We start from the raw sequence: 26,924 nt of genomic DNA on the forward strand, positions 1-26,924 counted from the left end.
CAGCCTTTTTTTGTCCCATTGGGCAAGTCATCTAGCTTCTCTGAGACTCACTCTCCTTATTTCTAAAATTGAAAGAATAATCCTCATCTGTATTGTATAGGAATTGTGATGTTAAAATCATTGTTTGTAAAATTCCTTGAGGGCCTTCCACAGAAGCTGCAAAGTATTATTAGTCATCACTGTGTTATTAAATGTATTAAGATATAAATAATAGGGGAAATGTCCTTATAGCTACAGCCTCTTGCATCTGAAACAGTTTATCTAGATCTCTGAGGGAATTTCATATCTTTGGAACAAATGATACACAACTTTCAGTTTTATAACTTTTAAATTTAGAAGACACTAAACTAGAGGTAAGGATTATGATTTTGGTTTTAAATTCCTTTATACTATCAGAAATTTTGTTGCTTTTTATCGCCCTCTGGTGTTGGTTTTTAATATAATCCTTGCAGCATTTTTCCTTCACTGGTCTATAACCAGTGCATATGGAACTATTATCATATACTATTGCTACTACTGGAGAATTTAACAGCACTTATGCATTTTATTTGAGCAGTATGTTTATGGTAAAATACTCAAAAATATACAGATTCTACCTTCTATCCCCACTGTGCACAAGCATATCTGTAAAATTTAAATGTGAATTGTCTTTTTGTTAAAGCATAAACTATTGAGATCCAAGGCTATTAATTCAGTAGATACACTTAAATTGCAAGTACTTTTAAAAAGTTTAACAGATTTTTTTTTCCTGCCTGTTGAAACCTGTGTTGAGGGAGTTATATTCCCTGTACTGCTTAAAAGCCAGGTCATATAGCAGTGCTATGCATAGAGCTCCCATTTATGCGTTATGTTAGTGATTTTTATCAGCTTCTACATGGACAGATAACCCTGAATTTGGGTCTTTGTAGGTAAATAAATTGGTGAGGCAGATAACATAACTCAAAGTCCACCCTGTACAGTAAGGACCCCAAGAGGCTCGATTGTTGGTCTCAAATCCTATGCTTCAGCCACACTTCAATTCAGCATAGTAAACCATCATGCACTCATGGCCCAATACGACTATTTAAATTGCAACAAATTTTATTCCTTAATTGACCACCCATCAGAGGAATATCTTGACCAGTTTAAGGCCATTGCACAAGATGGTTAACTCCTGGCAAAGACATTGCTCTAGGCCTCCTTGGACACTTCGGATACTGCAGCATAGTCTCTTTGCAGTGCCATGGTAATTAGAACAGCTTCTTCGCTGGAGCTGTCGGGCTTCCCAAGAGAGGTTCAGAGAACCGTAGAAGACCTCCATTTTGATGGTTGCAAGCTCTCTGCAGACTTGACTGATAGATCTCTCCACGCTTGAACTCAAGAGCCACACTGCAATCCCTAGGGATTTATACCCCTGTAAATAAGAGGGGATTTAGTAGATCTCGGATGGCATGAAGCACATACCCAATCCCGTATCAGTGTATCATGGACTGTCTGAACCCTGGTCTAAGAGACCAAGATACAAAAAAAAAAAAATTCCTCCTTCAGCTACATTTAATCAGCCATCCACATCCTCCAAGCGATAGTTTTTCTGGCTTGGTCAAGAGTATCAACCATCCAGTCAACAAGGTTTTACAGCTACAATATCTTACCATTCTCTCTCCTTTCAGATGCCACCTCTCCCATTTTCAGGCTGAATGGGAGAATATAACATCTGACAAATGGGTTTTGGAAACCATAACATCTGGTTACACTATCCATTTCAAATCTATCCCTCCTACCCTTTCCCCCTCCCTGTCCCTCTTCAGGGACCCCTCTTACAATCAATAGCTGGTGCAAGAGATGGCCTCACTTCTACATTTACGAGCAATGGATTTAGTTCCTGTACAGCACAGGGAAAGGGGATTCTATTCAAAGTACTTCCTGATTCCCAAAAAGAATGGAGGCTGAAGGTCAATTTTAGACTTCAGGTTTCTAAACAGATATGTAAAATAGCAGAAATTCAGGATGGTGACCCTTGCAGCAATAATTCTCTCGTTAGAGTTAGGAGACTGGTTTGCAACTCCTGACTTACAAGATGCATATTTTCATGTCACTCTTCACCCTTCACACAAGAGGTTTCTTGACCAATACAGGATGCTCTCTTTTGGCCTATCTCCAGCCCTAAGGATATTCTCAAAGATTCTGGCAGTAGTTGCTACATTGTTTGGTTATAATCATTTTCCCATACCTCGATGAGTGGTTGATCAGGGTACATCATATCAGGAAGTGTAGGCATCATTAAAGATAACGTGTTCTGTTTCAGAGTCGGGACCTTCAAATCAACCTCGAAAAGTCTGCTTTGACTCCACTACAGAGTCCAGACTTCATAGGAGCTCCTCTATGTGCAGTGACAGGCAGAGCATATCTCCCTTATGACAGATTTCCCATACTAGTGAATTTCATCTCAAAGATTCAGGGCAGTCCCCAAATAACAGTAAGAGATTGTCTTCAATTGCTGGGGTGGATATCAGCTTGAATCTTTGTAGTGCAAGATGCCAGATCACATCTCCAAGGTCAAAGGGATGGCTTTGAATGGTTTACAAACCAAGCAAGCATGGGCTAGGCAGATTACTCTCTGTTCCCCAGTGGATCCTAGAGTCATCCAGTTGGTGGAAGGACCTGACCATCCCACCTGCTTGCCTTGAGATGCAACCATTGTTACTGGTTGGTAGGGTAGCATTACCTAGTGGTCAGAGCTTAGGCCTGTGACTTTCAGGGGTGTTCTTGGTAGGGGAGTCCAGGCTCTCCACTTCACTGGGCTCCTGTTCAAGGTCCTTTGAGATCTGTCAGTGGTATGAGAGCCTGAGGCTGCTCTCCGTGGGCCACTTCCTATTACCACCTGAGATTGTCCCAAAGTCGCTGTCTGGGCTAAGGCGGTGTGAAGGGTGTCCTCTCACCACGAGGCACCTTCTGGTGGTTGTGTGTGGCGTGGTAGCTCTCTTCCTCTCCTGGGCAGCAACTGCATCCTCCTGTGGTATGGCCCACCCTCCTGGGCCTGATCAGTCCTAGGGCTTTCCCTTGCTAGGGGTAGTCCAAGGGGGAATTAACAAAACTCAGAGTCCATATGAGAGGGAGAGGGAAAAACCTTCCCTCTCAGATTCTTTGTAGCAGGTCCTCAGGGAGGAACCTTTTGGCAGGGGAGAGATTCTGCCTTTCCCTCAGCTCTTCTCTGCTGGAGTTGCAGGTCTGCTGTCTTCCCTGATCTGCTACCAAATAAGCTGCTCCTCTGCCTTTTAACTCCTTTTCCAGTTGGAGCATTTCTGACAGATGTAGCTGTGCCCAGAGCAGTGGCCGTGCCCAGAGCAGTGCCTTAACCCCTTTTGCCCAGTGTGTGGTTTGTATACCCCATTACATTCCTCCTCAACATTTTTACCACCAATGTCCTCAGGAGTCAGCAAGCAAGAGACAGAAGGCTTATAGAACCAGGAACCTAGCCTCTGCAACATCTACTGCCACACTGTACTCTTAACTCCAGGCAAAGAGTTTTTCTTTTGACAGGACTGTCGAAACCCATGTTTCTTTACTGATGTCACGTCATTCCTCTCCTCTGATATTTGGAGGCCACCGTATCTAATTTGCCAAAAACTGGAGGACCCTAATTACAGATAAATATGTATTAGAGAATATTCATGGCAGCTAGCAGATTGAGTTTCTGGTAACTCCTACCCACAAACCACCTTCTGGTTCCTTTGCAGGTACCACTCTCAAGGAGATTCTGGGGCTTGTCTTAACTACTGTGCTAAATTGGTGCCGCTGCCATTGATGCAGCGGCGCTGATTTAGCGGGTCTGGTAAAGATGCACTAAGTCAATGGGAGAGCGCTCTCCCATCGACTTCAATACTCCACCTCAATGAGAGGTAGAAGCAGCATATTTACCAAGGCTGCAAAACTCCCTAATGGACTGCCGGAGCAGACATTTTTCTGTGAATCATGAATTGGGAGATTGACAATTCAGTTCTCAACGACATGTTTACCCAATGGGAAATGCTGACCTGGGACCTTTTTGCCTCATGGGTGAAGGTTAGGAGCCTTTTACTAGCTTCTAAACTTGAGGTTTATATTGAAAAAATATGTATCTTGACCAGTGTCTTCATATGGGTACCCTCTGATTTTAGTTCAGACAAAAAACCAACTCTGTGTACCTCATTTCCTTTAGTCTCACCCACACTCTGGTGATCAGTTTATATTAGGACAAGAAACATTGTAGGGTGCACATACTAATTTTCATAAATAGGTTGATTGCCAGTTTACTTTGCACAGCAATTGGTGAATTGGAATGATGTGTTTTTCCAGAACTAACGGGCATTGCTTTGCCATTGTTGAAGAAGATGAACATGGAGAACCCATCCTTGCTTCAGGTTGCATGAAGTATGAAGGTTCAGATTTTCAGTGCAAGGTACAAACAAGTTCATTTATTTTTAAAATTGTCCTTAAAGGGAACATGATGGAGATTATGCAGGGTAGCTGTGAGCAGTTAAATCTATGCAGAGCACAACCATTACAGTAGGGATTTTGCATATTGCCCTTTACTATGGTGGATGATGCTATGCTGTTGACAAATCAAGACCCCAGTCCTGCAGTTGACTGCACACACACATCCTGTCTGTTTCAGGATTGGCAGCAAAGTAAGTACATGAAACACACATTCAAAGGGGGCAGAAGAGAGGAGGGCTGAGCTGAAAATTTTGTTTTGTCTACGGGGGTGAAAAAGGAAACAGTCTGTGGGCCAATATTTTCAAAGGTGACTAGTATCTTTGGGAGCCTTTATTTCCGGGGTGGCCAACCTGAGCCTGTGAAGGAGCCAGAATTTACCAATGTATATTGCCAAAGAGCCACAGTAATATGTCAGCAGCCCCCCCATCAGCTCTTCTCTCCCCCCCCCTTACTCCCAGTGCCTCCCGCCCACCGGCTGCCCTGCCAATCAGCGCCTCCCCCTCCCTCCCTGCACCTCCCGATCAGCTGTTTTGTGGCATGGAGGCTCGGCGGGGAGAGGGGGAGGAGCGAGGGTACGGCAGGCTCAGGGGAGGGGGCAGGAAGGGGTGGAGTGGGGGCAGGGCCTGTGCAGAGCCAGGAGTTGAGCAGTGAGTACCTCCCAGCACATTGGAAATTTGGCGTCTGTAGCTCCAGCCCCGGAGTCGGTGCCTATACAAGGAGCCGCATATTAACTTCTGAAGAGCCGCATGTGGCTCCGGCGCCACAGGTTGGTCACCCCGCTCTATTTCTAGGGGTCCAATTTGAGACACCTTTAAAGGGGCCTGATTTTTCCAAATCTCCTGAGCAACCATGTTCTGAAAATAAGGACTCTTTAAAGAGTCTTGGAATGGACACACAAACTCACTAGTCTCTTGAGTTGTGGTGTGTAATATATAATTTAAATATAAATTTTGAAAAGCTAACTTCTGCCATGTTAATGCTCTACTGGGTCTGAAGAAAATTCCTTTGTCACTCAACTGTTATTTTGAAATATGTGATATTTACATTAAATTTCATATTGTGCAGCTAATTACTGGATACAATATATATACACATGTGCGTGTGATATGCAGGGTTGAGCATGGGCATGCTCCAGAGCTTAACAGGACTTCCCTGCAGTTTCAGCTCAGGGCTTCTGTTATCCATACCAGGTCTGGGTACTTGAACTGAGAGCTGGGTGACTCTTTCCCCTATGCTGTCAATGACTGCTCCCCCCCGGAGGCCATGCACAAGATTTCAGTTAGACTTTTCAAACTTTCAAATTATTATTCCATTACTAATACCAGTTGGGACAAAGAAAAAACTGACATAGGTGCTAAATGTATTAAAACCCATTTTAAGATAAATTTTAACTTGTTAATTATCAGAAATTAATTCTGTAGTCAGAGTATATGCCATAAATTTGGGAGAGGATACGTGATATATTTTTCATACATAACCAAGAGGGTTGAATCCCTGTTTTATGTGCAAAACAGAACTCAGTCTTAACTATGTAATCTCTACAGTACTGTACATCTATACTATCTGTAATATCATTCTTGTTTGGCCATTTCAGAACTTTTGAGTTATTTTCTCTTGTTCTCCATTTATAGGATTCCCCAAAAGCACAGCTACGTCGGACAATTGAATGCTGTCGAACTGATTTCTGCAATCGGGATCTACAGCCCACACTACCGCCACTTGGTAGTACAGGTAAACTGCTGTTTTATCAGTTTATACAGACTAATCTGGAATGGGTTTATTCCTCCTGACCAATCGATATAATATTAGGAGAAAGTGTAGGACTGGAGTATTGCCCTTGCCTCAGTTTCTTTCCTCATTACCTCCTTTGGTCCGAAGGTCTGTGCTAAATCCTACACTTGCCAACTCCATCTCCCCCTTGACCTGACCTTCACACTGCATTTTCCTCTTTCAAACTTCTCCATTTCAGATGTTCCTCTGCCCAGCAATCATCATTTTAATTTTAACAACTTCTGCATTACCTATTTTCTATGTCCCATTTTCTTTAATTCATACCTATTCCAGAATTTTCAGAGCATCTGCTGCCTCCTCATACCTGCCTGCCTTACTCTGACTACGTGGTCACTGTCCTTTTGTTCCACACTTTGCTTCCCTGGTGCCTCATTTTATCCCAGGGGTGGGCAGACTACGGCCCGCGGGCCGGATACGGTCCCTCAGGGCTTTGGATACGGCCCGCGGGATTGCCCCCCATGGCGCCACGGGCCCCGCACCGCTCTCAGAAACAGCCCTCGGGCAGGGGGGCAGAGGGCTCCACGTGCGTTGCCCTTGCCTCCAGGCACCGCCCCCCGCAGTTCCCATTGGCCGGGAATGAGGAACCCTGGCCAATGGGAGCTTTGGGGGAGGTACCTGGAGGCGCGGCAAGGGCAGCGCATGCAGAGCCCTCTGCGCCCCCCCCCCCCCCCCCCAGGGGCCACAGCGCTTCCTGGAGTGGCGCAGGGCCGGGGCCAGGGTAGGCAGGCAGGGAGCCTGCCCTGGCCCCAGTGCGCGCTGCTGCCACCCCGGAGCCGCTTTAGGTAAACAGCGCCAGGCCGGAGCTCAAACCCCTCTTGCACCCCACCCCCCAACTCCCTGCCCTAAGCTCCCTGCCTGCACCCCACACTCCTCCTGCACCCCAACTCCCTGCCATGAGCCCCCTCGTACACTCCGCACCCCTCCTGCACCCCAGCCCCCTGCCCTGAGCTCTCTGCTGCACCCCGCACCCCTCCTGCACCCCAACCCCTGCCCTGAGCCCCCTCCTGCACGCTGCACCCCTCCTGCACCCCAACCCCTTTCCCTGAGCCCCCTCATACACCCCACACCCCTCCTCTGCCCCAATCCCTTGTCCTGAGCCGCTTCCTGCACACCACACCCCCTCCTGCACCCCAACCCCCTGCCCCGGCCCTGCCTACAGTTTCCCCACCCAGATGTGGCCCTCGGCCCAAAAAGTTTGCCCACCCAACTGTCTCTACTGTAAATTTTCTTCCTCCTGCTCTGCTCCTAACTGAACTATTATATCTTTGTTCATTTCTTCAGTCCAGAAATTCCTTTCCATCTTAGACCCTTTGCTCAAACTCTTTTCAGTCTCTCACTGCCCTAGGTCTTTCTAATTTTTTAAAGCCAAAATTGACAGGATTCATCAAAAGGTCTCTTACTACATAATCACTTTGTTTTTGGATGATGTCTGCCTTTGCAACTGTGTTCACCTCCAAGTTCTCTCAGCTTTCATCAACCTCTGGAACCCCAACTTTTAATTATATAAATATTTAATAACTATCCTAAGCTTTGTATAATAGTGACTTTATACCAGGAGCCTCATTTGTGGCTCAAACTCATTTCCACTTCACAGATAGCTCTGTACCTTAGCTGGCTGCTATGGTTTTGTTTTGTTTTGTTTTGTTTTGTACTTTTAGAATTTGACAAAAAAACCTTCCCTTCCCAAAGTCCTCTCAGCTCCAGTCTTTTCTGCCATATGATCAGCAGTGGCACTGGGATTCAAGTGGTACATAAGGCCCTGCAGTGACTGTGGAGTGTGCCCTAATCTCTTCTGTAGTAAGCATTTCTGACCCATTTTCCCCCTGGAATTTTCACTCTCCTGAGGGAGAAAGGGGAGAACCTACAATATCTAGCTAGTGAAGTAGTGTGTTACTAAATGGAACAGGAATTATTGTTGGTTTACATATCCACTTTTATAAAAGCACTTACCCTGTATCTGTGCTACAGGCACAGAACAAGACTTATAGATGTTAAAAAAGTCAACAAGACTATGATTGTAAATGGACCTCCCAGTCCTTTAAAATATATCACATTCCTACCTTTCCCTGGTCTCTAGCTTTATTTAACTCCCTTACTTTCATTTGAAATAGCTTGGGAAAACAGGTGAGTCTTAGAGTCCTGTGAAAATCATATGATCTGTTAAGTTTCTGATCTCTCGCATATAGCCTTAGACAGTAGATCCTGTTTACATTTACTATTTTAGTGAATTTAGAGTTGTGAAAGGTGCTAGAATTGACATTTCTGGAAACTGTGTTCTTGTATTTATTCACAGAACAAATATAGCATGGACAGTAACTGTGGAAGTTTTGGCCACTATGCTGTCAGGGGAAAGGAAACTGAAATATACTGATGTGAACGTAGTTCAATTTCAATTAAATATTGACTTCTCTAATAAGACAGCCCTGAAGGATTGTGATGGGTGCTCTTGAGGTATGGGCATGGTACTACTAGGACTTGTTCTGAGACTACCAAACTGTGATATGTAGACCACCCAACAGCCATCAGGTGGGAACATTTGATAGCTATCGACCTGGACTAGATTTAAATAAATAACCTAGAGATGGAAGTCTCTATAGCCCATTGTCAATTTTGTGAATCAGCCAGCCTCACAGGAGAGACTGGATATATTGGCAAGATTCTGGCACTATCCTTCACTGTTTATAAGAAGTGCCATAAGAACTTCAAATTCTATCTCAACAACCACTGAAGATAGATAGAAGTACTTCAGTCTCATGTCTCCTCTGAAATTTGCCTACTCTAACAATACATTAAATCCTTTAAAGAAAATTCAGCAGTGCTAAGGAAGAGTAATTTACCCATTGCATGGGATGTGGGACAGTCAGATGTGCAAAGTTGTTGATAGAAGAATATGTGAGATTACCAGTAAGGTTTTCCGTTGGTATGAGTGTTTTTTTTTTTAAGCTGGAATATATATTACTTTTGGTATCTGTTGGAAGTGAAAGCCTTCAGGAGCATTGGAGTGAGTTACCACCGGTATTGTAGGGAATATTAAGATAGCAAGGAATTTTATATAAGTATGTATAAAAAACGTGTGGCATACCCACAGTATTGTCAGTGTTGCTACAGAGAATAAAATCTGATGCTTTGCAATTCTTTACCCCTGCTGCCCCTTTTGGAAGGATCCCTGGTATTGCTGAGTGTAGCTGTAGCTCCAAATGAAAAATAATATTTCACGGGGAAGATGTTTACAAAATTGGCAATTACAAAATACATAATCTATGAGAAAGTGACTGATATATAGAATATTTTATTTATACTAGAATCTAACTACTGGCAACTTTTTTAGGAAATAAGTATTGTAACTGTTTTATTTTTTTAAACAGATGGACTTTTTGATGGCAGCGTTCGTTGGATGGCAGTGCTGATTTGTATGGCAGTCTGCATCATTGTTATGATCATCTTATTTAGCTGCCTTTGTTACAAGTAAGGAGAAGTACTTCCTTTTGCACTAGTATTTTTTCCTATATGATGATATACACAATGACTTACTCTAGAGATGTGTTTAGTTAGAGAGATTTTTTTTTTTTAAATAGATCCAAGAGGAAACCAGCTAAATGTAACTTTACATCTTTATGGACAGTAGTTTATAGTGTTAGGTAAAAATGTGGACATTAACATGTTGTATGGAATTGCATAGAATTTGATGTTTTATTCCAGCCATGTGTGAAAACTGTACAGGTTTTCAAAACAAGGTATTATTTTGGCACTATAAAATTCCATAAACAAGAATATGTTAAGTATCAGAGGGGTAGCCGTGTTAGTCTGAAACTGTAAAAAGCAACAGAGGGTCCTGTGGCACCAATATGTTAGCGCATTTGCCCAGTTGGATATTCAGCCACTGCTGTTTTTATTTTTGTGCTACTTCTGAGTTTTATCTTCTGCATTATTCTGTCCTAGGAACATATTAAAGATTCAGATAAGCCGCAGGAATAAAACTTTCTACAGTTTTTCTGCTTTTTAAAAAAAATAGCTATATTTGCCCTGCATAGTCTGAATTGAAAACAAAGCATTCTGCATTTTTGTCACTTGTTGTCATTCTCTGTTTTCCCACTGCACAGGGATGCACGGTTGACCCTAATATTCTTTACTCTAAACCATAAATTTAAACCAATAATATAGTTCCCCCAGAACACAAACATTTTGAAGGTGTTGGGGGGGAGGGGAGGAATGTGTGGGGAGATCTTAACTGAGCATTTTCTGTTTTTCTCACAGTTATTTTGGATCTTGAAGCCCTATGTTCTGGGAGCATGTAGGGAGTGGAAAGCCTGGTTGTAGGGCAGTAACCTTAACTCTAACTTTACAAAGCTGTTTGTACATGAATTTTTAAAGTAGATTTCACCCTCCCTATTTTTCTCTAGAGGAGTTGCTCAGGATGTGCTCAGGCACCACAATGGTGCATGTGCTCTTGGAACCTGAATAGAAATTAGAGCTTATAGTGCTTCCTCTGTGCCCTTGGCCTAGAAATTCTCTTGGGGACAAATTAGGGATTTTAATAATACTGTGGTAATAGGACCTAATGGAGTCTGGGTTGCAAGTCGCTTCACTCAGTTTCTCTGTTGTTTTGCCCATTTGGAAGTTAGCGAAATAGACAAAATCTTAAGTACTTAGGACACTTTCCTTTCATTTATGAGTTCCAGGAGTGGAAGCAGCAAAGAGCAGAATAGAACAGAACAAAAACAGACTGTAATCCTCATATTCAATGTGGGTGCTTCCAGGAACAATGTTTATTGTGTGCCAGCTGGGGTTTAGATCATTAGCCAAGTTGTCATAATTCAAGGCATTGACATAGCAGAGAAGTTTAATATAAAAAATCATGGCTTCATTATAATTGCATATAAAATAAATCTCTGCTTTCCTGTTTGCGATTTTTGTTATATTTGTTTTGTTGGAAAGAAAAAAAGAAGAAAAATAGGAGAAAAATTATAGGTATTTTTAAACATTTTAGAACAGTCATTTGCAGCTCTTAGCTCCAGCATCACTGACCAAAAGATATCTCAACCATTACTCAGATGAACTGAGTTCACTTGTATTCTGTAATCCTATTGGCAAAAATACTGCAAATATTGATAGAAAGTCCTAATTTGCTCTAACTGAAGTTAATATAGCCCAGATGGAAATGTTGACTTGAGACTCACGTAGACATACTGATTTACAATTTATCAAGTGGTCATATAACATTTTCAAGTGTCTTTTGTACACAATTTAAATATTCTTCAATCTGTCATCTAAAAATGACATGACTGTGTAATAAATATTGCTTGTTTTTAAAAACATAAATTTAGCTTTTTTCTTTTCATAGGTCAAGATGTTTAATAAACTGTAACATTATATTTAAAAGTATTAATGTGTAGTTTTTTTTCTTTTGCAGACATTACTGTAGATGGGTAGCAAAAAGACGTTGTTATAATCGTGATCTGGAGCAAGATGAAGCATTTATTCCAGCCGGGGAGTCATTAAAGGATCTTATTGACCAGTCACAGAGTTCTGGCAGTGGATCAGGACTACCTCTGTTGGTAAGCCAAAGTCTTAGATTTACTTTACTGCTCTCCTGAATGCCAAAATGGTAAAACTACATTTAAACATATTTTTATTCTTGAAGTATATTAAAAATCCACATTCGCATATTCTTACAATTAAGAAACATATACAAATATACATTTTAACCCCCTGATACAGTTACCTATTAGAATTATAATACATGACGAAGATAAAGAAAATAAATCTGAGTCCATTTCACTTTTTCACTCTTGTGTGGAATAGTGAAGAATATACAGTTAAGAAACTATTTTTAATGTTTTAAACACGTTGTCTTGCATAGATAAGATTGACATTTGTATTACTAATGCATTCAAAGAAATTCCCACAACTACATTGTACTCTGTTAGTTAAGTTTGTGGTTTGTAAATTAATCTTTCAAAACTTACATCTTTGACTAATTCAATATACCAGTCCTCCATCCTCCCATTTTTCTGTGATGTCTGTAACATTTGTTTTATCAGTGACTCTGATGTATCTTTGTTCTGATACGTCTTTGTAAATCCATGTGTCATCACTAGGGCCCTACCAAATTCACGGTCCATTTTGGTCAATTTCACAGTCATAGGAATTTTAAAATTATAAATTTCATGATTTCAGCTACTTAAATCTGAAGTTTCATGGTGTTGTAATTGTAGGGGTCCTGACCCAAAAAAGAAGTTGGGGGTGAGGTTGCAAGGTTATTTTCGGGGGTGTTGCAGTAATGCTACCCTTACTTCTACGCTGCTGCTGATGGCGGCACAGCCCTCAGAGCTGGGTAGCTGGAAAGCGATGGCTGCTGGCCAGGAGCCCAGCTCTGAAGGCAGAGCTGCCACCAGCAGCAGCGCAGAAGTAAGGCTGGCATGGTATGGTATTGCCACCCTTACTTCTGCATTGCCTTCAGAGATGGTCGCCCAGCCAACAGCCACCACTCTCCGGCTGCCCAGCTCTGAAGGCAGCGCAGAAATAGGGGTGGCAATAAAGTGACACTCCCCCCATCCCTCCACCAAAATAACCTTGCGATCCCCCTGAAACTTCCTTTTGGGTCAGGGCCCCCAATTTGAGAAATGCTGGTCTCACCTGTGAAATCTGTGTAATATAGGGTAAAAGCATACAAAAGACCAGATTTCACGATCCATGGCAAGTTTTTCATGGCCATGAATTTGGTAGGGCCCTAGTCATCACTACAGTGACCATATATGCATTTCACTCAACTTCACCTCTGAAAACCTTGGTCTTTGCTTTTTACTCACTCTATATTGCAGCTATCCCAGCTTTCCAGCAGAAAGCTCCTGCCTGCTTTCTCCCATATACAAAGACACATAACATCACCCCATTCACAAATCCCAGTAGCTCCTCATTTGTTTTAGGATCCAACTCCAGAATTACCCTCAGGTTTTTTTAAAAGTCTCCATGCACTTCAAGCAGCTAACTTCATAGATCTTCTCTTTCTATGAGTATGTGTCAGTGTGGATCCCACTGTAGGTTTGCACGTGCCCTGTGCGTGTGAGGTTAGATGATTTTTTTTTTAATAGCCATGTCCATCCAGGCTGCACATGCACCCTGTGCCGCCTCATGTTCCCTGCGAGGGTATAGAGGGTGGAGTTGCTGCAGCCCTCCATCAGTTCCCTCTTACCACCCGTTCCAGCAAGACAGAACCCGCTTTTTTTTGTGATTTTCAAACTAATCACCTTGACTGGTTATATGAAGAAATCTATCTTCACACTCCTCTTCATTTATTTTTTAATTTGAATGTTCCTAAAAACAAAACAAAAAGAACAAACCTACATCCCCTCCTGTACAGTGGGGCAAGACGCCTCATGCCAACCGCCATGGCAGACTCTAAACCCACAGGGTTTAAACCCTGCCCAACCTGCAATGGACTCATTGCCGTGGTTGATGAGCATAACAGCAGCCTTTCCTGTCTCAAGAGGAGTCCCATCACTGATTAGTATTTAGCGTGCGTGTCCTTCTTCTCAAGAACTCAAAAGTAGAAGGACACACGGCTGAAACTACACCTACTCAGGCAATTAATGAGCATCACCTCAGATCCAGACAAGACATCCTCCTCCAAAGAAGATGTCTTTAGTGGGTGCCATCCGAGGAAGCACCACACCCCGGTGGCCAGCAGCAAAAGAAAAAAATCCATGAAAATGGACACCTGTTGCCCCAGCATTGAAACCTTTGGCACCAGCTGCTGCTACACCAGAACCAACAACTGTTTTGGCACTAGTAGCAACATGCTTGGCAACAATGCCTCTGGCACAAATAATGTTCACACCAGCTCACCAACACAAGAGCGTGACCAAAAGGCAGGGCCAAGTGGAGATCAAACACTGAGAAGTATTGCTCAGGGAGATGTGATGAGACATCAGTCGTCCATGGACAGTGTCTAAGTCCTCTGCTAAGGGAGTAGCACGGAGTAAACTGGCACCTGCGTCAATTTCAGGACTAAGACCTGCCCTTACAGAGCAGTCAGGATCCTCTCTGGGGGACATCATTAGTGCCAACATAGCACCGGGGCTATGTTGACATTACCCCATTGCACCCCCATTTGAAGAGTATTTCTCTTCTTCTCCATTCCCAGATTTCTCCTTCATGTTGAGCAGCAATGCCTCTTCTCTACTTCCTGAGAGTAAACCTAGAGCTGGTACCAGAGATCCATCTCGCAAGGCACAACACCACAAAAGAGACATGGGTGGCTTTGGGCTAACCAGCTATAAATGGGCCCCAGTACCCTTATGCCATGCCACCTTAGCCTTTCTGGTACTAGAGCCTGACCCAGTACCCAGGAGCTGTACAATACCAGGAATCCTCAATCTCCTCCTAAAGAGTAGTCATCCTCACCTGATGCAGTCATACCAGCTCCTGCCTTGACAGATGATGACTTTAAAGCTTTACAGCATCTCCGAGCTCCTTTGGTGGAGACCCCAGATATAAAAATGACAGTCATACAAGAGAAATCCTGTCAACTCTTTGACATTTTGACTGCATCAGATCGGGCAAGAATTGTTCTCCCCATAAATGAGGGCATGCGATAGCTAGCCAAGGGTCTCTGGCAAACCCTTGCTACCATCCAGTCCATGTTAGAACAGGTGAACTGTGGGACTGTCAGGTACCTCTAAAAAATTCAAATACTTTTATTCCCATCCAAACCCAGGATCATTGGTAGTTGCAGTAATTCAGGAAAAATCAAAATCAACAAAAGGCACGCCCAAGAACAAGGATATTCAGGTACAAAGCCTACTCGTCCACTTTAGTGTAACTCCATGTGGCCAACTACCGGACTTTCACCAGATACAATTTCCTGAAGTGGGAAAGGGTTGGTTCCCTTCTTGGTGAAAGTACTGCAGGACTCTGGAGCATATATGGATCTCAAAGAAGGTCAAATGTTTACCAGTACAGCCCTAGAGGCAGCCTGGGATACCTCCAGCACGGCCTTAAGTTTGATGACCATGGCTGTAACCATGAGGCTGTTAGCATCTGCCATGGGGAAGTTGAGGACCGCATACAAGACCTCTTTTTTCAATGGTATGGACCTCTTCAACAAAAGAACTCAGGAAGCACTGTGCTTCTTGAAGGATTCAAGGGCCCCTCTCAACACAGTAGGCTCACCCATATTTTCAGGGCAGACAGCCAGAGTACCTATCATGGAAACAATTGTGATACTCAAGGAGACTCCAGTCATCTGCCTCCTCTGTCACACACTCTGTCCCATCATCCAAACAGTAGATTTGACGGGAAAGTCAGGAGCCACATAGGAACAGATCAGGAGCCAGTCTTCAGTCTTGGATATAGTAGCCCTTGGCTAGCCCCTTTATTTTCACACCTTCTGCCCACCCACTCTCCTTCCCTGTCCCTCTCCAGGGATCCTTCACACGAGAGTCTTTTACAAAGAGAAATGGCCTCGTTCCTTCATTGAAGGGCTGGTCTATACTACCATGGTAAATCGATCTAAGTTACACTACTTCAGTTATGTGAATAATGTAACTGAAGTCGACGTAGCTAGATCCACTCACTACAGTGTTTACACTGCGCTGTGTTGATGGGAGATGGTCTCCCACCGACTTCCTTTACACTTCTCGGAGAGGTGGAGTACACAAATTGATGGGAGAGTGCTCTCCATCGATTTAGCATGTCTTCACCAGACCTGCTACATCTACACCGCTGCATCGATCGCAGCAGTGCCGATTTAGCTAGTAGTGTAGACATGCCTAAGATCCATAGAGGATTCTCAAGAGTATAGGGAAAGAGGCTTCTAGCCATGATATTTCATTATGCCAAGGAAGAAGGGACTTCATCCTATTTTAAACCTGAAGAGGCTGAACAGCTACACACACCGCCTCAGATTCAGGATGGTATCACTTGCCTCTGTTGTTCCATTTCTTCAGGCTCAAGCATGGTTTGTGGCTTTCAAATTACAAGGTGTGTACCTCCATATATCTATCCACCTAGCCTGCAGGAAGTACTCAAAATTCAAAGTGGGACTATATCATTACCTGTACAAGATAAAGCTTCTCGGGCCCTCTACAGCACTGGCCCACCTGAGAATGCAAGGCTTTCATGTCTCTCCCTGCCTGGATCACTGGCTGATGAGAGGCAGATCACGGCAGGAGTCAGTGAACGTGACACTGTCTGATAGACTTTACCTGTTGCCCCTCCAACTCTGTGTAAGAACCTGCAAGACTAGAACCTGGCACCATGGGGTTCCAGACCACCAACACTTCAACATCGCCACTGGAAGCTCAGACCGGGTTTCTGCTGGGGGATCCTGTGAAGCTAGACACTGCAAGAAGTACTGTACAGTGGGGCCTGAGTGGCTGCCCCAAAAGTCCACTGATTGGCCAGTGCTGGTATATATACCAGAAAGCCATCACAGGGAGCTGTCTGAGTAACAATGCATTGTTTCTTCATTATTTCCACTCAGACCTTGCCTTGCTGTGAACCCCAGACTCTGGCTCCTGACTCTTGCTTAATCCCGATTCTACTACTTGCCTCCTGTCTACAACTCAATGCCTGACTATGGGTTCTGGCATCCCAGCGCTGCTTGGCCCCAGCTCCACTATTCGTCTCCTGACTGCAGCTTGGTAACTGACCTGTGCACACAGGCCGCCCATGGCCCTGACTGTTTTTAGACCCTTTTTGCCCCCCATACCGCATCCAATCCCTTACAAGATGAACGGTGTGGGCCCCCCTCTGACCAGAGGTTCCCTGAGGGTCCGGGACCTGCAGGACCAAGTCACCTGTATGCAGGTAGAGAATCTTGCGCCACAGACCCAAACTACACAGTTTGTAACCAAGGCACAGACCTTGCATGAGCAGTGGGCACAGTCACTAAGCCCAGGTGAAGCAGCTTGCTGCCAAAGCACAGACCTTATGAAAGCAGCTAGCAAGCAGCTATACTCCGCTGCTCTTCCTGCTCTACCTCCAAACTTATCCCACAGTCAGCCTTCTCACTGGCACAGTGTTTGATTGGGCTTCCCCCCTGTTGGAGCAGAACAGCCCAGTGCTCTCCAACTGGGATGCCTTCATGCAAGCCTTCTTGACCATTGTTGATGACCCATATCACGTCTGCTCTGCAGATACTGCCCCCCCTCCCCCCGGAAGGTTTGTCAGAGGCAAGAGCTGGCCACCACATACACCACTGACTTCAGATGGCTTTCTGCTGATGTTGAATGGTATGAGGCAGCCCGGTTTACACCAGTTCCAGTGAGGACTCAATGAAGTGGTAAAAGATGATCTAGCCCACGTTGAAAACCCCACCCGCCTAGAGGCCCTTATTGACCTTGCCTTGTGCATCTGCTCTCAGCTGCGGAAGTGGAAGGAGGAAAGAAGGGACTGCCTGATGCCCCCACATCTATCTGGTGTGCAGAAATCTGTAGAACTGAGTCCTGAACTCATGCAGGTTGATCTGGGTCACTGATCCTTGACCCCGGAGGAGAAAGAACATCAATGGCAGTTGAATCTCTGTTTTTACTGTGGGATGCCAGGTCACACCCTTGCCTACTGTCCTGCTTGGGAAATGGACCAGTCCAGGCCCGGTAGGGGGATACAGCCTCGGCATCACCAGAGCTCTATGCTCTGGAATCACCCTGAAACCCTTGAGTAGAACCTGACCCAGGAACCATGGCATTTCCCTGCATTTCCAGTTGCCACTGTAACTGGGAGGCTTGGAATTGGTGAGATGGATTCCCCTGCAACTGACACTTTGGGATTGCTGCCAACTGTATAGACCTTAAGGCACCCCAAACACTCCAGATCCCTTTCCAGCCAAAATCTACACCAGACCTGGTGGAGATGATTTATGGGCTGCTCCTATCATCAGGACCGGTGATCCAAGAGACCGTCCCCTTACAGGCCATAGTGGAGTGGCACTGGGAAATAATATGTTTAGATGTGATCCCCACTCTCCATTCTTTTCAGTAATTCTTGGCATTCTTTTGTTGGGGCAGCATGACCCTTGTATTTCCCGGTGGTGGAGGAACATAAGCTTCTCCTCCAAATATTGCCAGAAAGTTTTCCTCCATCAAATTCACCAAGCCCCAGAATACCCAAGCCCTAGGCCCCAGCATCGGATAAGACTCTTGGAAGTGAGACCCTGGACAGCGGGGGGCTAACCAGAAGGGGGCAGATCTAGACCAGACTACAAATACTAGGACTACCTGGATGTGTTTGAAAGGAAAAACACAGATTCACTGCCCCCACAGTGGGGACTATGAGTGTCCAATAGACCTACAACTCGGGGCAGAGGTGTCCTACAGTTGCATATACACCATTTCTGAACCAGAGCTCAAGGCACTACAAAGGTATAGCCAGGAAAATCTTTCAAAGGGCTTCATTCAGCAACCCATCTCTCCAGCAGGAGCACCAGTCCTCCTTATGCGAAAAAAGGATGGGTCACTATCATAGAAATCTGGGATGGCCAAACGCGGCTTGTGAGACGCATGCGGCTCTTTTACAGTTAAAGTATGACTTGCATAGCCCCCTCCCCAGCCCTCCCATTCTCCGCCTACCGGACTGGCGGGGAGGGGGGAAGCTTGGGGCTTTTGCCCTGCAGCAGGGTGGTGGGGCTTGGGGCTTCTGCTCAGCAGGCAGGGGTGTCTTTGGGCTTCAGCCCCATGGGGCATGCCTACCAAGACTTGGGGCTTTAGCAGGAATGGGGCTGAAGCCCCGGCAGGTGCCTCCCGCATGGCTGAAGCCCTGAGACCCCTTTCCCTGTGGGGCTGAAACCCCAAGCCCCACCAACCCGCCTCTCATTGGGCTGAAGCCCTGGCAGGCGCACCCTGACTCTTGAACTTCTGAAGATTGTCCTGTGTGGCTTGGAGGGTCAGTAAGTTTGACCACCCCGATAGAATCATAGGCTAATAAGGGACCACAAGGGTTATCTAGTTTAACCCCTGCAACGTTGCAGGATTTGTTGTATCTAACCCATCCAAGACAGATAGTTCTTCTTCAAGTGATTGCTTATGTCCATTCCATTGTTGGTGTGTGTGCTCACCACATGCACTGGTGCCGGAAGATTTTCCCCCAGTGGTATCCGTAGGGGACTGGCTCTGGCGCCCTCTGGAGCGGCACGCATATGCACTGGTATAAGGGGCGCCGCCAGCTCCCCCTCCCTCAGTTCCTTCTTATCGCCAATGACAGTGCTGGAACGTCTCCTTGCCTCAGGAAACTTTCCTTCTCACCTGTGTCTAGTTGTGAATCTCTTGTATATAGTTCTTAGAAAGTTTGTATAGTTTATTAGTCTCCTTAGTGCATAAGTTAGAAATAGTTAGTCCCCTACTGGACTTAGCCTAGGGATGGGGCATGCCCCGATCCCCGGGCTTCAAGCCTTGTGACTGCTGCCAAAAAATTATGCCAGTCAGTGATCCCCATCAAAGTTGTCTGAAGTGTTTGGGGGAGAGACGCGTGAGCGACAAGTGCTGCATTTGTAAAAGTTTCAAGCTGCAACCAAAAAGGAGCATGGCATTTGACTTAGAGCACTCCTTATGGAGTTGGCCCTCGTACCTGCCTCGGAGCCAGCTATATCGGACTCTGCTCCAAGCACCGCAGCATCGGTGTAAAGTGCGCCGCCGGCACTGGCCTCCGACCAGCACGGATCCCTATCCCAAGTACCAGTTGAAAAGCAAAGAAAGGCCAGGAGAGGGCATTCTCCTACATCCCATAAAGGGAAGGAGAGAGCTGGGAGAGAGCAAAGACCTGCACGGGGCAGCTCCTCCCCTTCAGACAGTGGCCAGTCTCCAGCATCTCTTGGGCTGTTGAGCCCCCTTAGAGACCTGCCCACCACCCCGGGAAGTGGCAGAGGCACTTGGCACCTGGCGGTGCCATCCACACTGGAGGCCTTTCAGGCCACATTGTCCCTGCCGGTTTCGTTTACATCGGTTAGTGAGGTTCCCCATTCAAGGGGTAAACCCACTCTGGGACTTCTTCAGCAGTCCCCATCGGTGTAGCACTGCTCCCCAAGGCAGGGGGTGCCCCGCCAACGCTCACCTGAGCAGTGCCACCAGCCCCTGGGTATGGGTCGGCTTACCTGTCAGAGTTCCCAGCATCGTTCTCTGGACTCTAGGCAGTGTTCCCCAGGATCCTAGCACCGATCACCAGCTGTCTGGCGCACACCTGTGGAGGCGCATCGCCAGTCCCCAGAGTCCCAGCACCAGTCCCCGGAGCGGCCAAATCGATCTTCAAACTTGCGGCACCACTCTGGAGAGTCAAGATGCTGGTCCCTGGAATCCTGTCACTGGTCTCTAATTTGCCACTATGGATCCCCATGGGTACTTGAATGATCTCCTGAGCTAAGACCTCGATCCTCTCACTCCCAGTCCACAGAGCTGCATCGCTCTCAAAGCATGAGGCATAGATCACTGTGGTACTGTTACCATTCCGCTGAATGCCGCTGCCAGTCACAGGAGGTGCAGCACAGAGAGCCACCTTCCCTGTACAGGTCACCAGTGGAGATGTCTGACGGGAACGGGGCAGACAGCTGGCATCAGTAGCGTCCTGGTTCCCCTGGCGAGTCTCTCCCTCTTCAGGCTCAGAGAGTGAAGAGAAGGATCTGCCTGCAGGGCAGGGCCATCCACCGGGGGCATTGGCATTCCCATCGGGGCCACCACTGGCCGCATGGCCCCAAGGTCAATGGCTGGCTCCCTGGCAACTATGAAACCCCTGGGGGTTTCCTCAACCATCGCAGGGGCATCTGAGGAACGGTTGACAACAGTCTCCCGCCTGCTCCCCTGGCGGAGGCTACTGAGTTGGCAGACCTGCCTATACCTGCCTCCTCATCCTCTTCGCCTGATGAGGCGATAGCAGGACCTTCCTACATAGGTTCACCAGGAGCTTATAAAGAGGGTGGCATCTAACCTGGGTTTGGAGGCTGAGGAGTTGGCAGAACCCTCTGACCCCCTGTTTGATGTTTTAAGTGCAGCAGCCCCCTCCAAGGTGGCATTGTCCATCCATGAGGGAGTGATAAAGCTGATCAAGGTCTTCTGGCAACCCCCCAAATTACTGCCACCCATGTAGGGTGAGAGAAAGTATTACGTCCCTGCTAAGGAATTTGAATACCTGTATACATACCCCGCTCCAAGCTCACTGGTGGTATTGGCAGCCAATGAGCGCGATAGACAGGGCCAACCGGGATCGACCCTTAAGAGTAAGGGGACAAAGAAACTTGATCTCTTTGGCAGAAAAATTTATTCTATGGCCAGCCTCCAGTTGAGAGTTGCCAACCATCAGGCCGTTATTTTAACATTTGGCAGTCCATGCCCAAGTTTGCAGACTCATTGCCAGAGTTCCTGGCTATTCTGGATGAGGGCAGAGCTGTGGCCAGGGCAGCACTCCAAGCAGCCTCAAGTACAGCAGACTCGGCGCCCTGGACCATGGCTTTAGCCATTTCCAGGAGGCGTGCGTCCTGGTTTCAGTCGTCGGGCCTGTCGGTGGAGGTTCAGCACTCCATCCAGGACTTCCCCTTCAACGGCCTGGCACTGTTCGCGGAACAGACAGACAGCAATTACACGGCCTGAAAGACTCAAGGGCTACCTTGTGCTCGCTGGGCCTTTACATGCTGGCGCCTGTGAGAAAGTGGTTCAAACCACAGCAGTCCCACAGGTTTGGGGGCCAATCCCAAACAGAGCCTTTCCGCAAAAAGGGCAAGGACTACAAGCACCTGCAAGGCCAACACCCGGCCTCATCAGCTCACTCGAGCTCTACTTGCAACCAACCGGGTACTAAGCAGGCATTTTGAGTGTGCACTCAAGGGCGACCTTCCAGCCTGTGTCCTGGATCTAGCACCCCTGCTTTTTTCCAACCGCTTGTCTCCCTTCCTCCCTGCCTGGGTTCTATAACATTGGACCAGTGGGTCCTCTGCACAGTAGCGGGGGGGTATACATAGTATATATAGAGTTTATTTCTATCCCCCCCCCACACACACACACACACACACTCTCCCCATATCTCTTCAGGGACCCTTCTCGTGAGCATCTGCTAGCTCAGGAGTTGCAGGGCCTTGTGCAGGAGGGAGCCGTGGAGGAAGTCCCTCAGCACTTGAGGGGGAAAAGGGTTTTACTCCTGCTATTTTTTGATCCCAAAGGCCCAGAAGAGTCTACGCCCCATCCTGGACCTGCGTGGCCTTAAGTATCTCAAGAAGTTGAAGTTCCGCGTGGTCTCCCTGGCCTCCATCATTCCTTCCCTGGATCTGGGAGACTGGTACACTGCCCTCGACCTGAAAGACGCTTACTTTCACACATCAATATTTCACAGACACAGTTCCTACGTTTCATAATTGGGACCACCCACAACCAATTTGCAGTGTTCCCTTTTGGCCTAGCAATGGTGCCTCGGGTGTTTACGAAGTGCATGTCGGTGGTGGCAGCCTATCTCAGACATCGGAGTATCTAGATCTACCCTAATCTCTGTGACTGCCTCATCAAGGGCCGCTCCAGGGTCCAGGTCTGGTGCAGCGTCGAGATGTTGCGAGCCACTTGTCAAGGTCTGGGCCTGTTGATAAATGAACAAAATCAACATTGGTTCCGGTCCAAAGGATAGAGTTTATTGGAGTGGTACTCGATACTACCCGAGCCAGAGCATTCCTGACGGAGGCCAGATTAAGTTCAATGTCAGATCTGATTGCCAGCGTCACTGCCCATCTGCTCACTACGGCCCGGGTCTGTCTCACATCATTGGGGCATATGACAGCATGCACGTACATTGTCCAACCTGCGAGACTCAGGCTGCATCCCCTCCAGATGTGGCCCGCATCGGACTACTTCCCGGACAGACATCACCTAGACAAGGTCATCACGATCCCTCCGCGGATAGTTACCTCTCGGCAGTGGTGGTCCGACCCAATTCTAGTATTGGAAGGTGTGCTGTTCACAAGCCCGTGGCCCACGGTCTCCCTGATTTCAGATGCATCCGACCTCGGTTGGGGAGTGCTTTTCAGTACACTGAGGACTCAAGGGTTATGTTCTTGAAAGGAGCTTGTGTTGCATATAAACGTCAGGGAGCTCAAAGCTGTCCACTTGGCTTGCGGCAACTTCCTTCCCCAACTGTCTGGCCGGGTGGTGAAGGTGTTGACAGTCAACCCAGCCTCCATGTTCTATGTCAACAGGCAGGGGGAAGCTCGATCGTCAGCGCTGTGCCAGAGGCCCTCCATCCTTGGGACTTCTGCATCCAGCATGCAGTCCACCTGGAAGCCTCCCCAGTGTCCACGCTGGCGGATTGCCTCAGCAGGTCCTCCTTCTCTCACCACAAGTGGTCTCTTCACTCGGAGGTTGTCAGAATGCTTTTCCAGAAGTGGGGAGCTCTCCAAGTGGACCTGTTCACCACCAGACAGAACAGAAAGCGTCATCAGTTTTGTTCTCTCCAAGGCCTCGGCAAAGGCTCACTATCCAATGTCTTTCTCTTGTCTTGGTGAGAGGACCTGATGTACGCCTTCCCACCAGTTCCGTTTATAAGCAAAGTCCTCTCAAAAATCAAGAGGAACAAGGCACAGGTCATTATGATTGTCCCAGCATTGGTTCGGCATTCCCAGAGACCTGGCCGTTGCAGCCCCTTGGCCACTTCCCAGCTGCTCGGACCTACTCTCGCAGGATCACAGTCGACTTCTGCATCTGGACCTTGCCTCTCGCCGCCTCACAGCTTGGATGCTGCGTGGCTGAATCTAGAGGAACAAGCCTGGTCTAGTCAGGTACAGCAGGTTCTCTTGGAGAAGCAGAAAGCCCTCCACAAGAGCAACTTACCTGGCAAAGTGGAAACATTTCTCCTGCTGGGCATCAGAACGGAATATCTCCCCGGCCCAGTCATCTCTGCAGGCCATACTGGATTACCTGCTTCACTTAAAGCACCAAGGGCTCACCTTCTCTTCTATCAAGGTGCACCTGGCTGCCGTATCAGCCGTATGCATCCAGGGTAGATCGGTGTTCTCGCATGAGATGTCAATCAAGTTCTTGAAAGGCCTTGGAAGACTCTTTCTGTCGATCCGGGATCCGGTTCCCCAATGGGACCTCAATCTGGTCCTCTCCAGGCTCACAGGTTCATCCTTTGAGCCTATGGCTTTTTGTTCCCTTTCTCACTTGTCATGGAAGATTGCATCCTTGTAGCTATTACCTCGGCGAGACGTGTCTCCAGAATTAAAGTCCTCACTTTGGAGCCCCTGTACACTGTATTCTCCAAGGACATGGTCCAGGTCCAGCTGCAGCCCCATCTGGCTTTCCTGCCAAAGGTGGTGTCGCACTTCCATGTGAACCAGGATTATTTCCTCCTGGTGTTCTGTCCAAAGCCTCACACGACCAATGAGGAAAGGCGGCTGCACATTCTGAATGTCAGGCATGCCCTGGCTTTCTACCTGGAGTACACCAAGCCCTTTCTGGTGTCCTCTCAGAGGATTTGGATTTGGATCACCACCTTCATCCGTACTTGTTATGAGTTAGCACAGGCTGTGCCTCCACCGATACTGAAAGCTCACTTGATGAGGGCTCAGGCATCTTCGGCTGCGTTCCTGGCGCATGTCCCTATCCAGGACGTCTGCAGGCCACAATGTGGTCTTCGGTACACACGTTCACAATGCATTATGCCATCACCCAGCAAGCCAGAGATGACGCTGGATTTGGCGGAGCTGTGTTGCAATTGACATGTCCGTGAATTCCTACCTGCCACCAATGGTACTGCTTGGGAGTCACTGACAATGGAAGGGACATGAGCAAGCACTCGAAGAAGAAAGGAGAGTTACCTGTTTTCGTAACATGTTCTTCGATATGTGTTGCTCATGTCCATTCCAGGACCTGCCCTCCTTCCCCTCTGTCAGAGTTTCGGCAGGAAGGAACTGAGGGAGTGGGGAGCCGGCGGTGCCCCCTTATACCGCGGCATACGCGCGCCACTCCAGAGGACGCCAGAGCCAGTCCCCTATGGATACCACTGAGGGGAAAATTTCCAGCACCAGTGGATGTGGCAAGCACACACACCTACAATGGAATGGACATGAGCAACACATCTCAAAGAACAAGAGTTACGAAAGGTAAACGTCTTTTACTTACCCTACAGTAACTCTGGTTCTTCAAGATGTGGTCAATGTGGATCCCATGATTCCGTCCCTGTTTTTCAGAGTTCTCTGCTTCCATGGACTCAAATTGGAAGGGAATTGAGGGAGCATCACAGCCACTCCCCCTTTATACCCTTGCATGAGAGCACAAGGAGAGGCATAGGCACATGTGCAACCCTGATGGATGCTGTTACTAAAATAAAATATCGAATCTCACATGCATGGGGTGCATGCACACCTGCAGTGGGATCAGAGGTGATTACGACTTCTTGAAGAACCACTGTTACTTGTAAGGAAGGTTACTGTTCTCCTTTTATCAATCTAGTATTATTCTCCTCTCTGTTACTGCTACAAAGTCAGGCAATAGGTTGGTACAAGAGCTGTTTTCTTTGTGTTTTTCAACCTCATCAGTTCTCCGTCTCATTTATTATCTCACCTGAAAATACCCATTTCTTCCTTTGCCTGTGTGTATACTTCTTTATTTCTGAACTGTGCAATTTATCTGTAAATATTTAATTCCATATACTTTTTTGAGCTGCAGTTAGTATGAAAGACTCTGTAAAAACAAACACACACAAATGTTAAAGAGTCAGTCTTTCTCTTCCACATAATGAACCAGAACTAGAAAGCATGAGAAGAGGGATTCTTTTGTAGAAAACCTGCTGAGGCCAGTAAAATATAAAGGAGTGTTCTGTCCTCCAGCAGGCCTTCGGATAAAATACCTTAGACTTGGATAATACTATTCCAGTTGTAAGATTTTCTTTTCAGCTTTATTCATGATATTTAATAAAATAGGCTTGCGTACTGCACACTGGCATACTTTACATTGGTTATGAACAACTGTAATAACTGCATAAACAGGCTGATTCAACAGTGAATTGAGGCATGCATTTTAGCATAATTATTGTAGTAGCTCAGCAAAAAGGCTTATCCAGTGAGACAGGTGGCTATAATCCTATACAAACTAGAAGAATTTAGCTCAGTCTAATTTAAACAAAAATCAAATGTATTTTCTTCTCTGAGTATTTTAGTTATTGATTTTTATACACATCCACTCTCCCAATCGAGGCAGCAATGATTAGTTAGAAGGAGTAGCTGGAAAGAATCTAGAATAGACCTTTGAAATGGGACCATTGTTAAGGCAAGCAAAGTTTGAAGACTGACAACCATCTTGACAATGTGCCTTCAATCACTTGCTGATTTTTTCCCCCCTTGTTTAGGTTCAGCGCACTATTGCCAAACAGATTCAGATGGTGCGGCAAGTTGGGAAAGGGCGATATGGTGAGGTGTGGATGGGTAAATGGCGAGGCGAAAAAGTGGCAGTCAAAGTATTTTTTACCACTGAGGAAGCCAGTTGGTTCAGAGAAACTGAGATTTACCAGACTGTTCTAATGCGTCATGAAAACATACTTGGTAAGTAAGCAGTTTGTAATTTGAATGGGTAGTGGAGTATTTGTATTTCAAAGAATTGTAGTTGTTTCATGAAGAGGAGTGTGGAGAAGTTCCTTTATGAAATCACTGGAGGAATGTAACATAGCATATAATAATAAAAATGCTATAATTATATGCAGACTATGGATCTTGCTTATTT

The 26,924-nt window shown here is 46.4% G+C and overlaps 1 protein-coding gene across 4 annotated transcripts in view; it reads left to right on the forward strand.

Moving 5' to 3' along the window:
- Positions 1 to 26,924, forward strand: part of BMPR1A (bone morphogenetic protein receptor type 1A) — a 66,454-nt gene that overhangs the window by 20,503 nt on the left and 19,027 nt on the right. The window contains exons 3-7 of one of the 4 annotated variants that reach the window (XM_065407099.1): positions 4,315 to 4,417; positions 6,087 to 6,186; positions 9,612 to 9,711; positions 11,657 to 11,801; positions 26,554 to 26,746. In XM_065407099.1, the coding sequence (XP_065263171.1) occupies positions 4,315 to 4,417; positions 6,087 to 6,186; positions 9,612 to 9,711; positions 11,657 to 11,801; positions 26,554 to 26,746 (641 nt within the window). The remainder of the gene's footprint in view (positions 1 to 4,314; positions 4,418 to 6,086; positions 6,187 to 9,611; positions 9,712 to 11,656; positions 11,802 to 26,553; positions 26,747 to 26,924) is intronic. The other 3 variants (XM_065407101.1, XM_065407100.1, XM_065407102.1) reach the window with 3 other exon arrangements.

Source organism: Emys orbicularis, chromosome 7 (assembly GCF_028017835.1).
Source record: "Emys orbicularis isolate rEmyOrb1 chromosome 7, rEmyOrb1.hap1, whole genome shotgun sequence".
Lineage (NCBI taxonomy): Eukaryota > Metazoa > Chordata > Testudines > Emydidae > Emys > Emys orbicularis.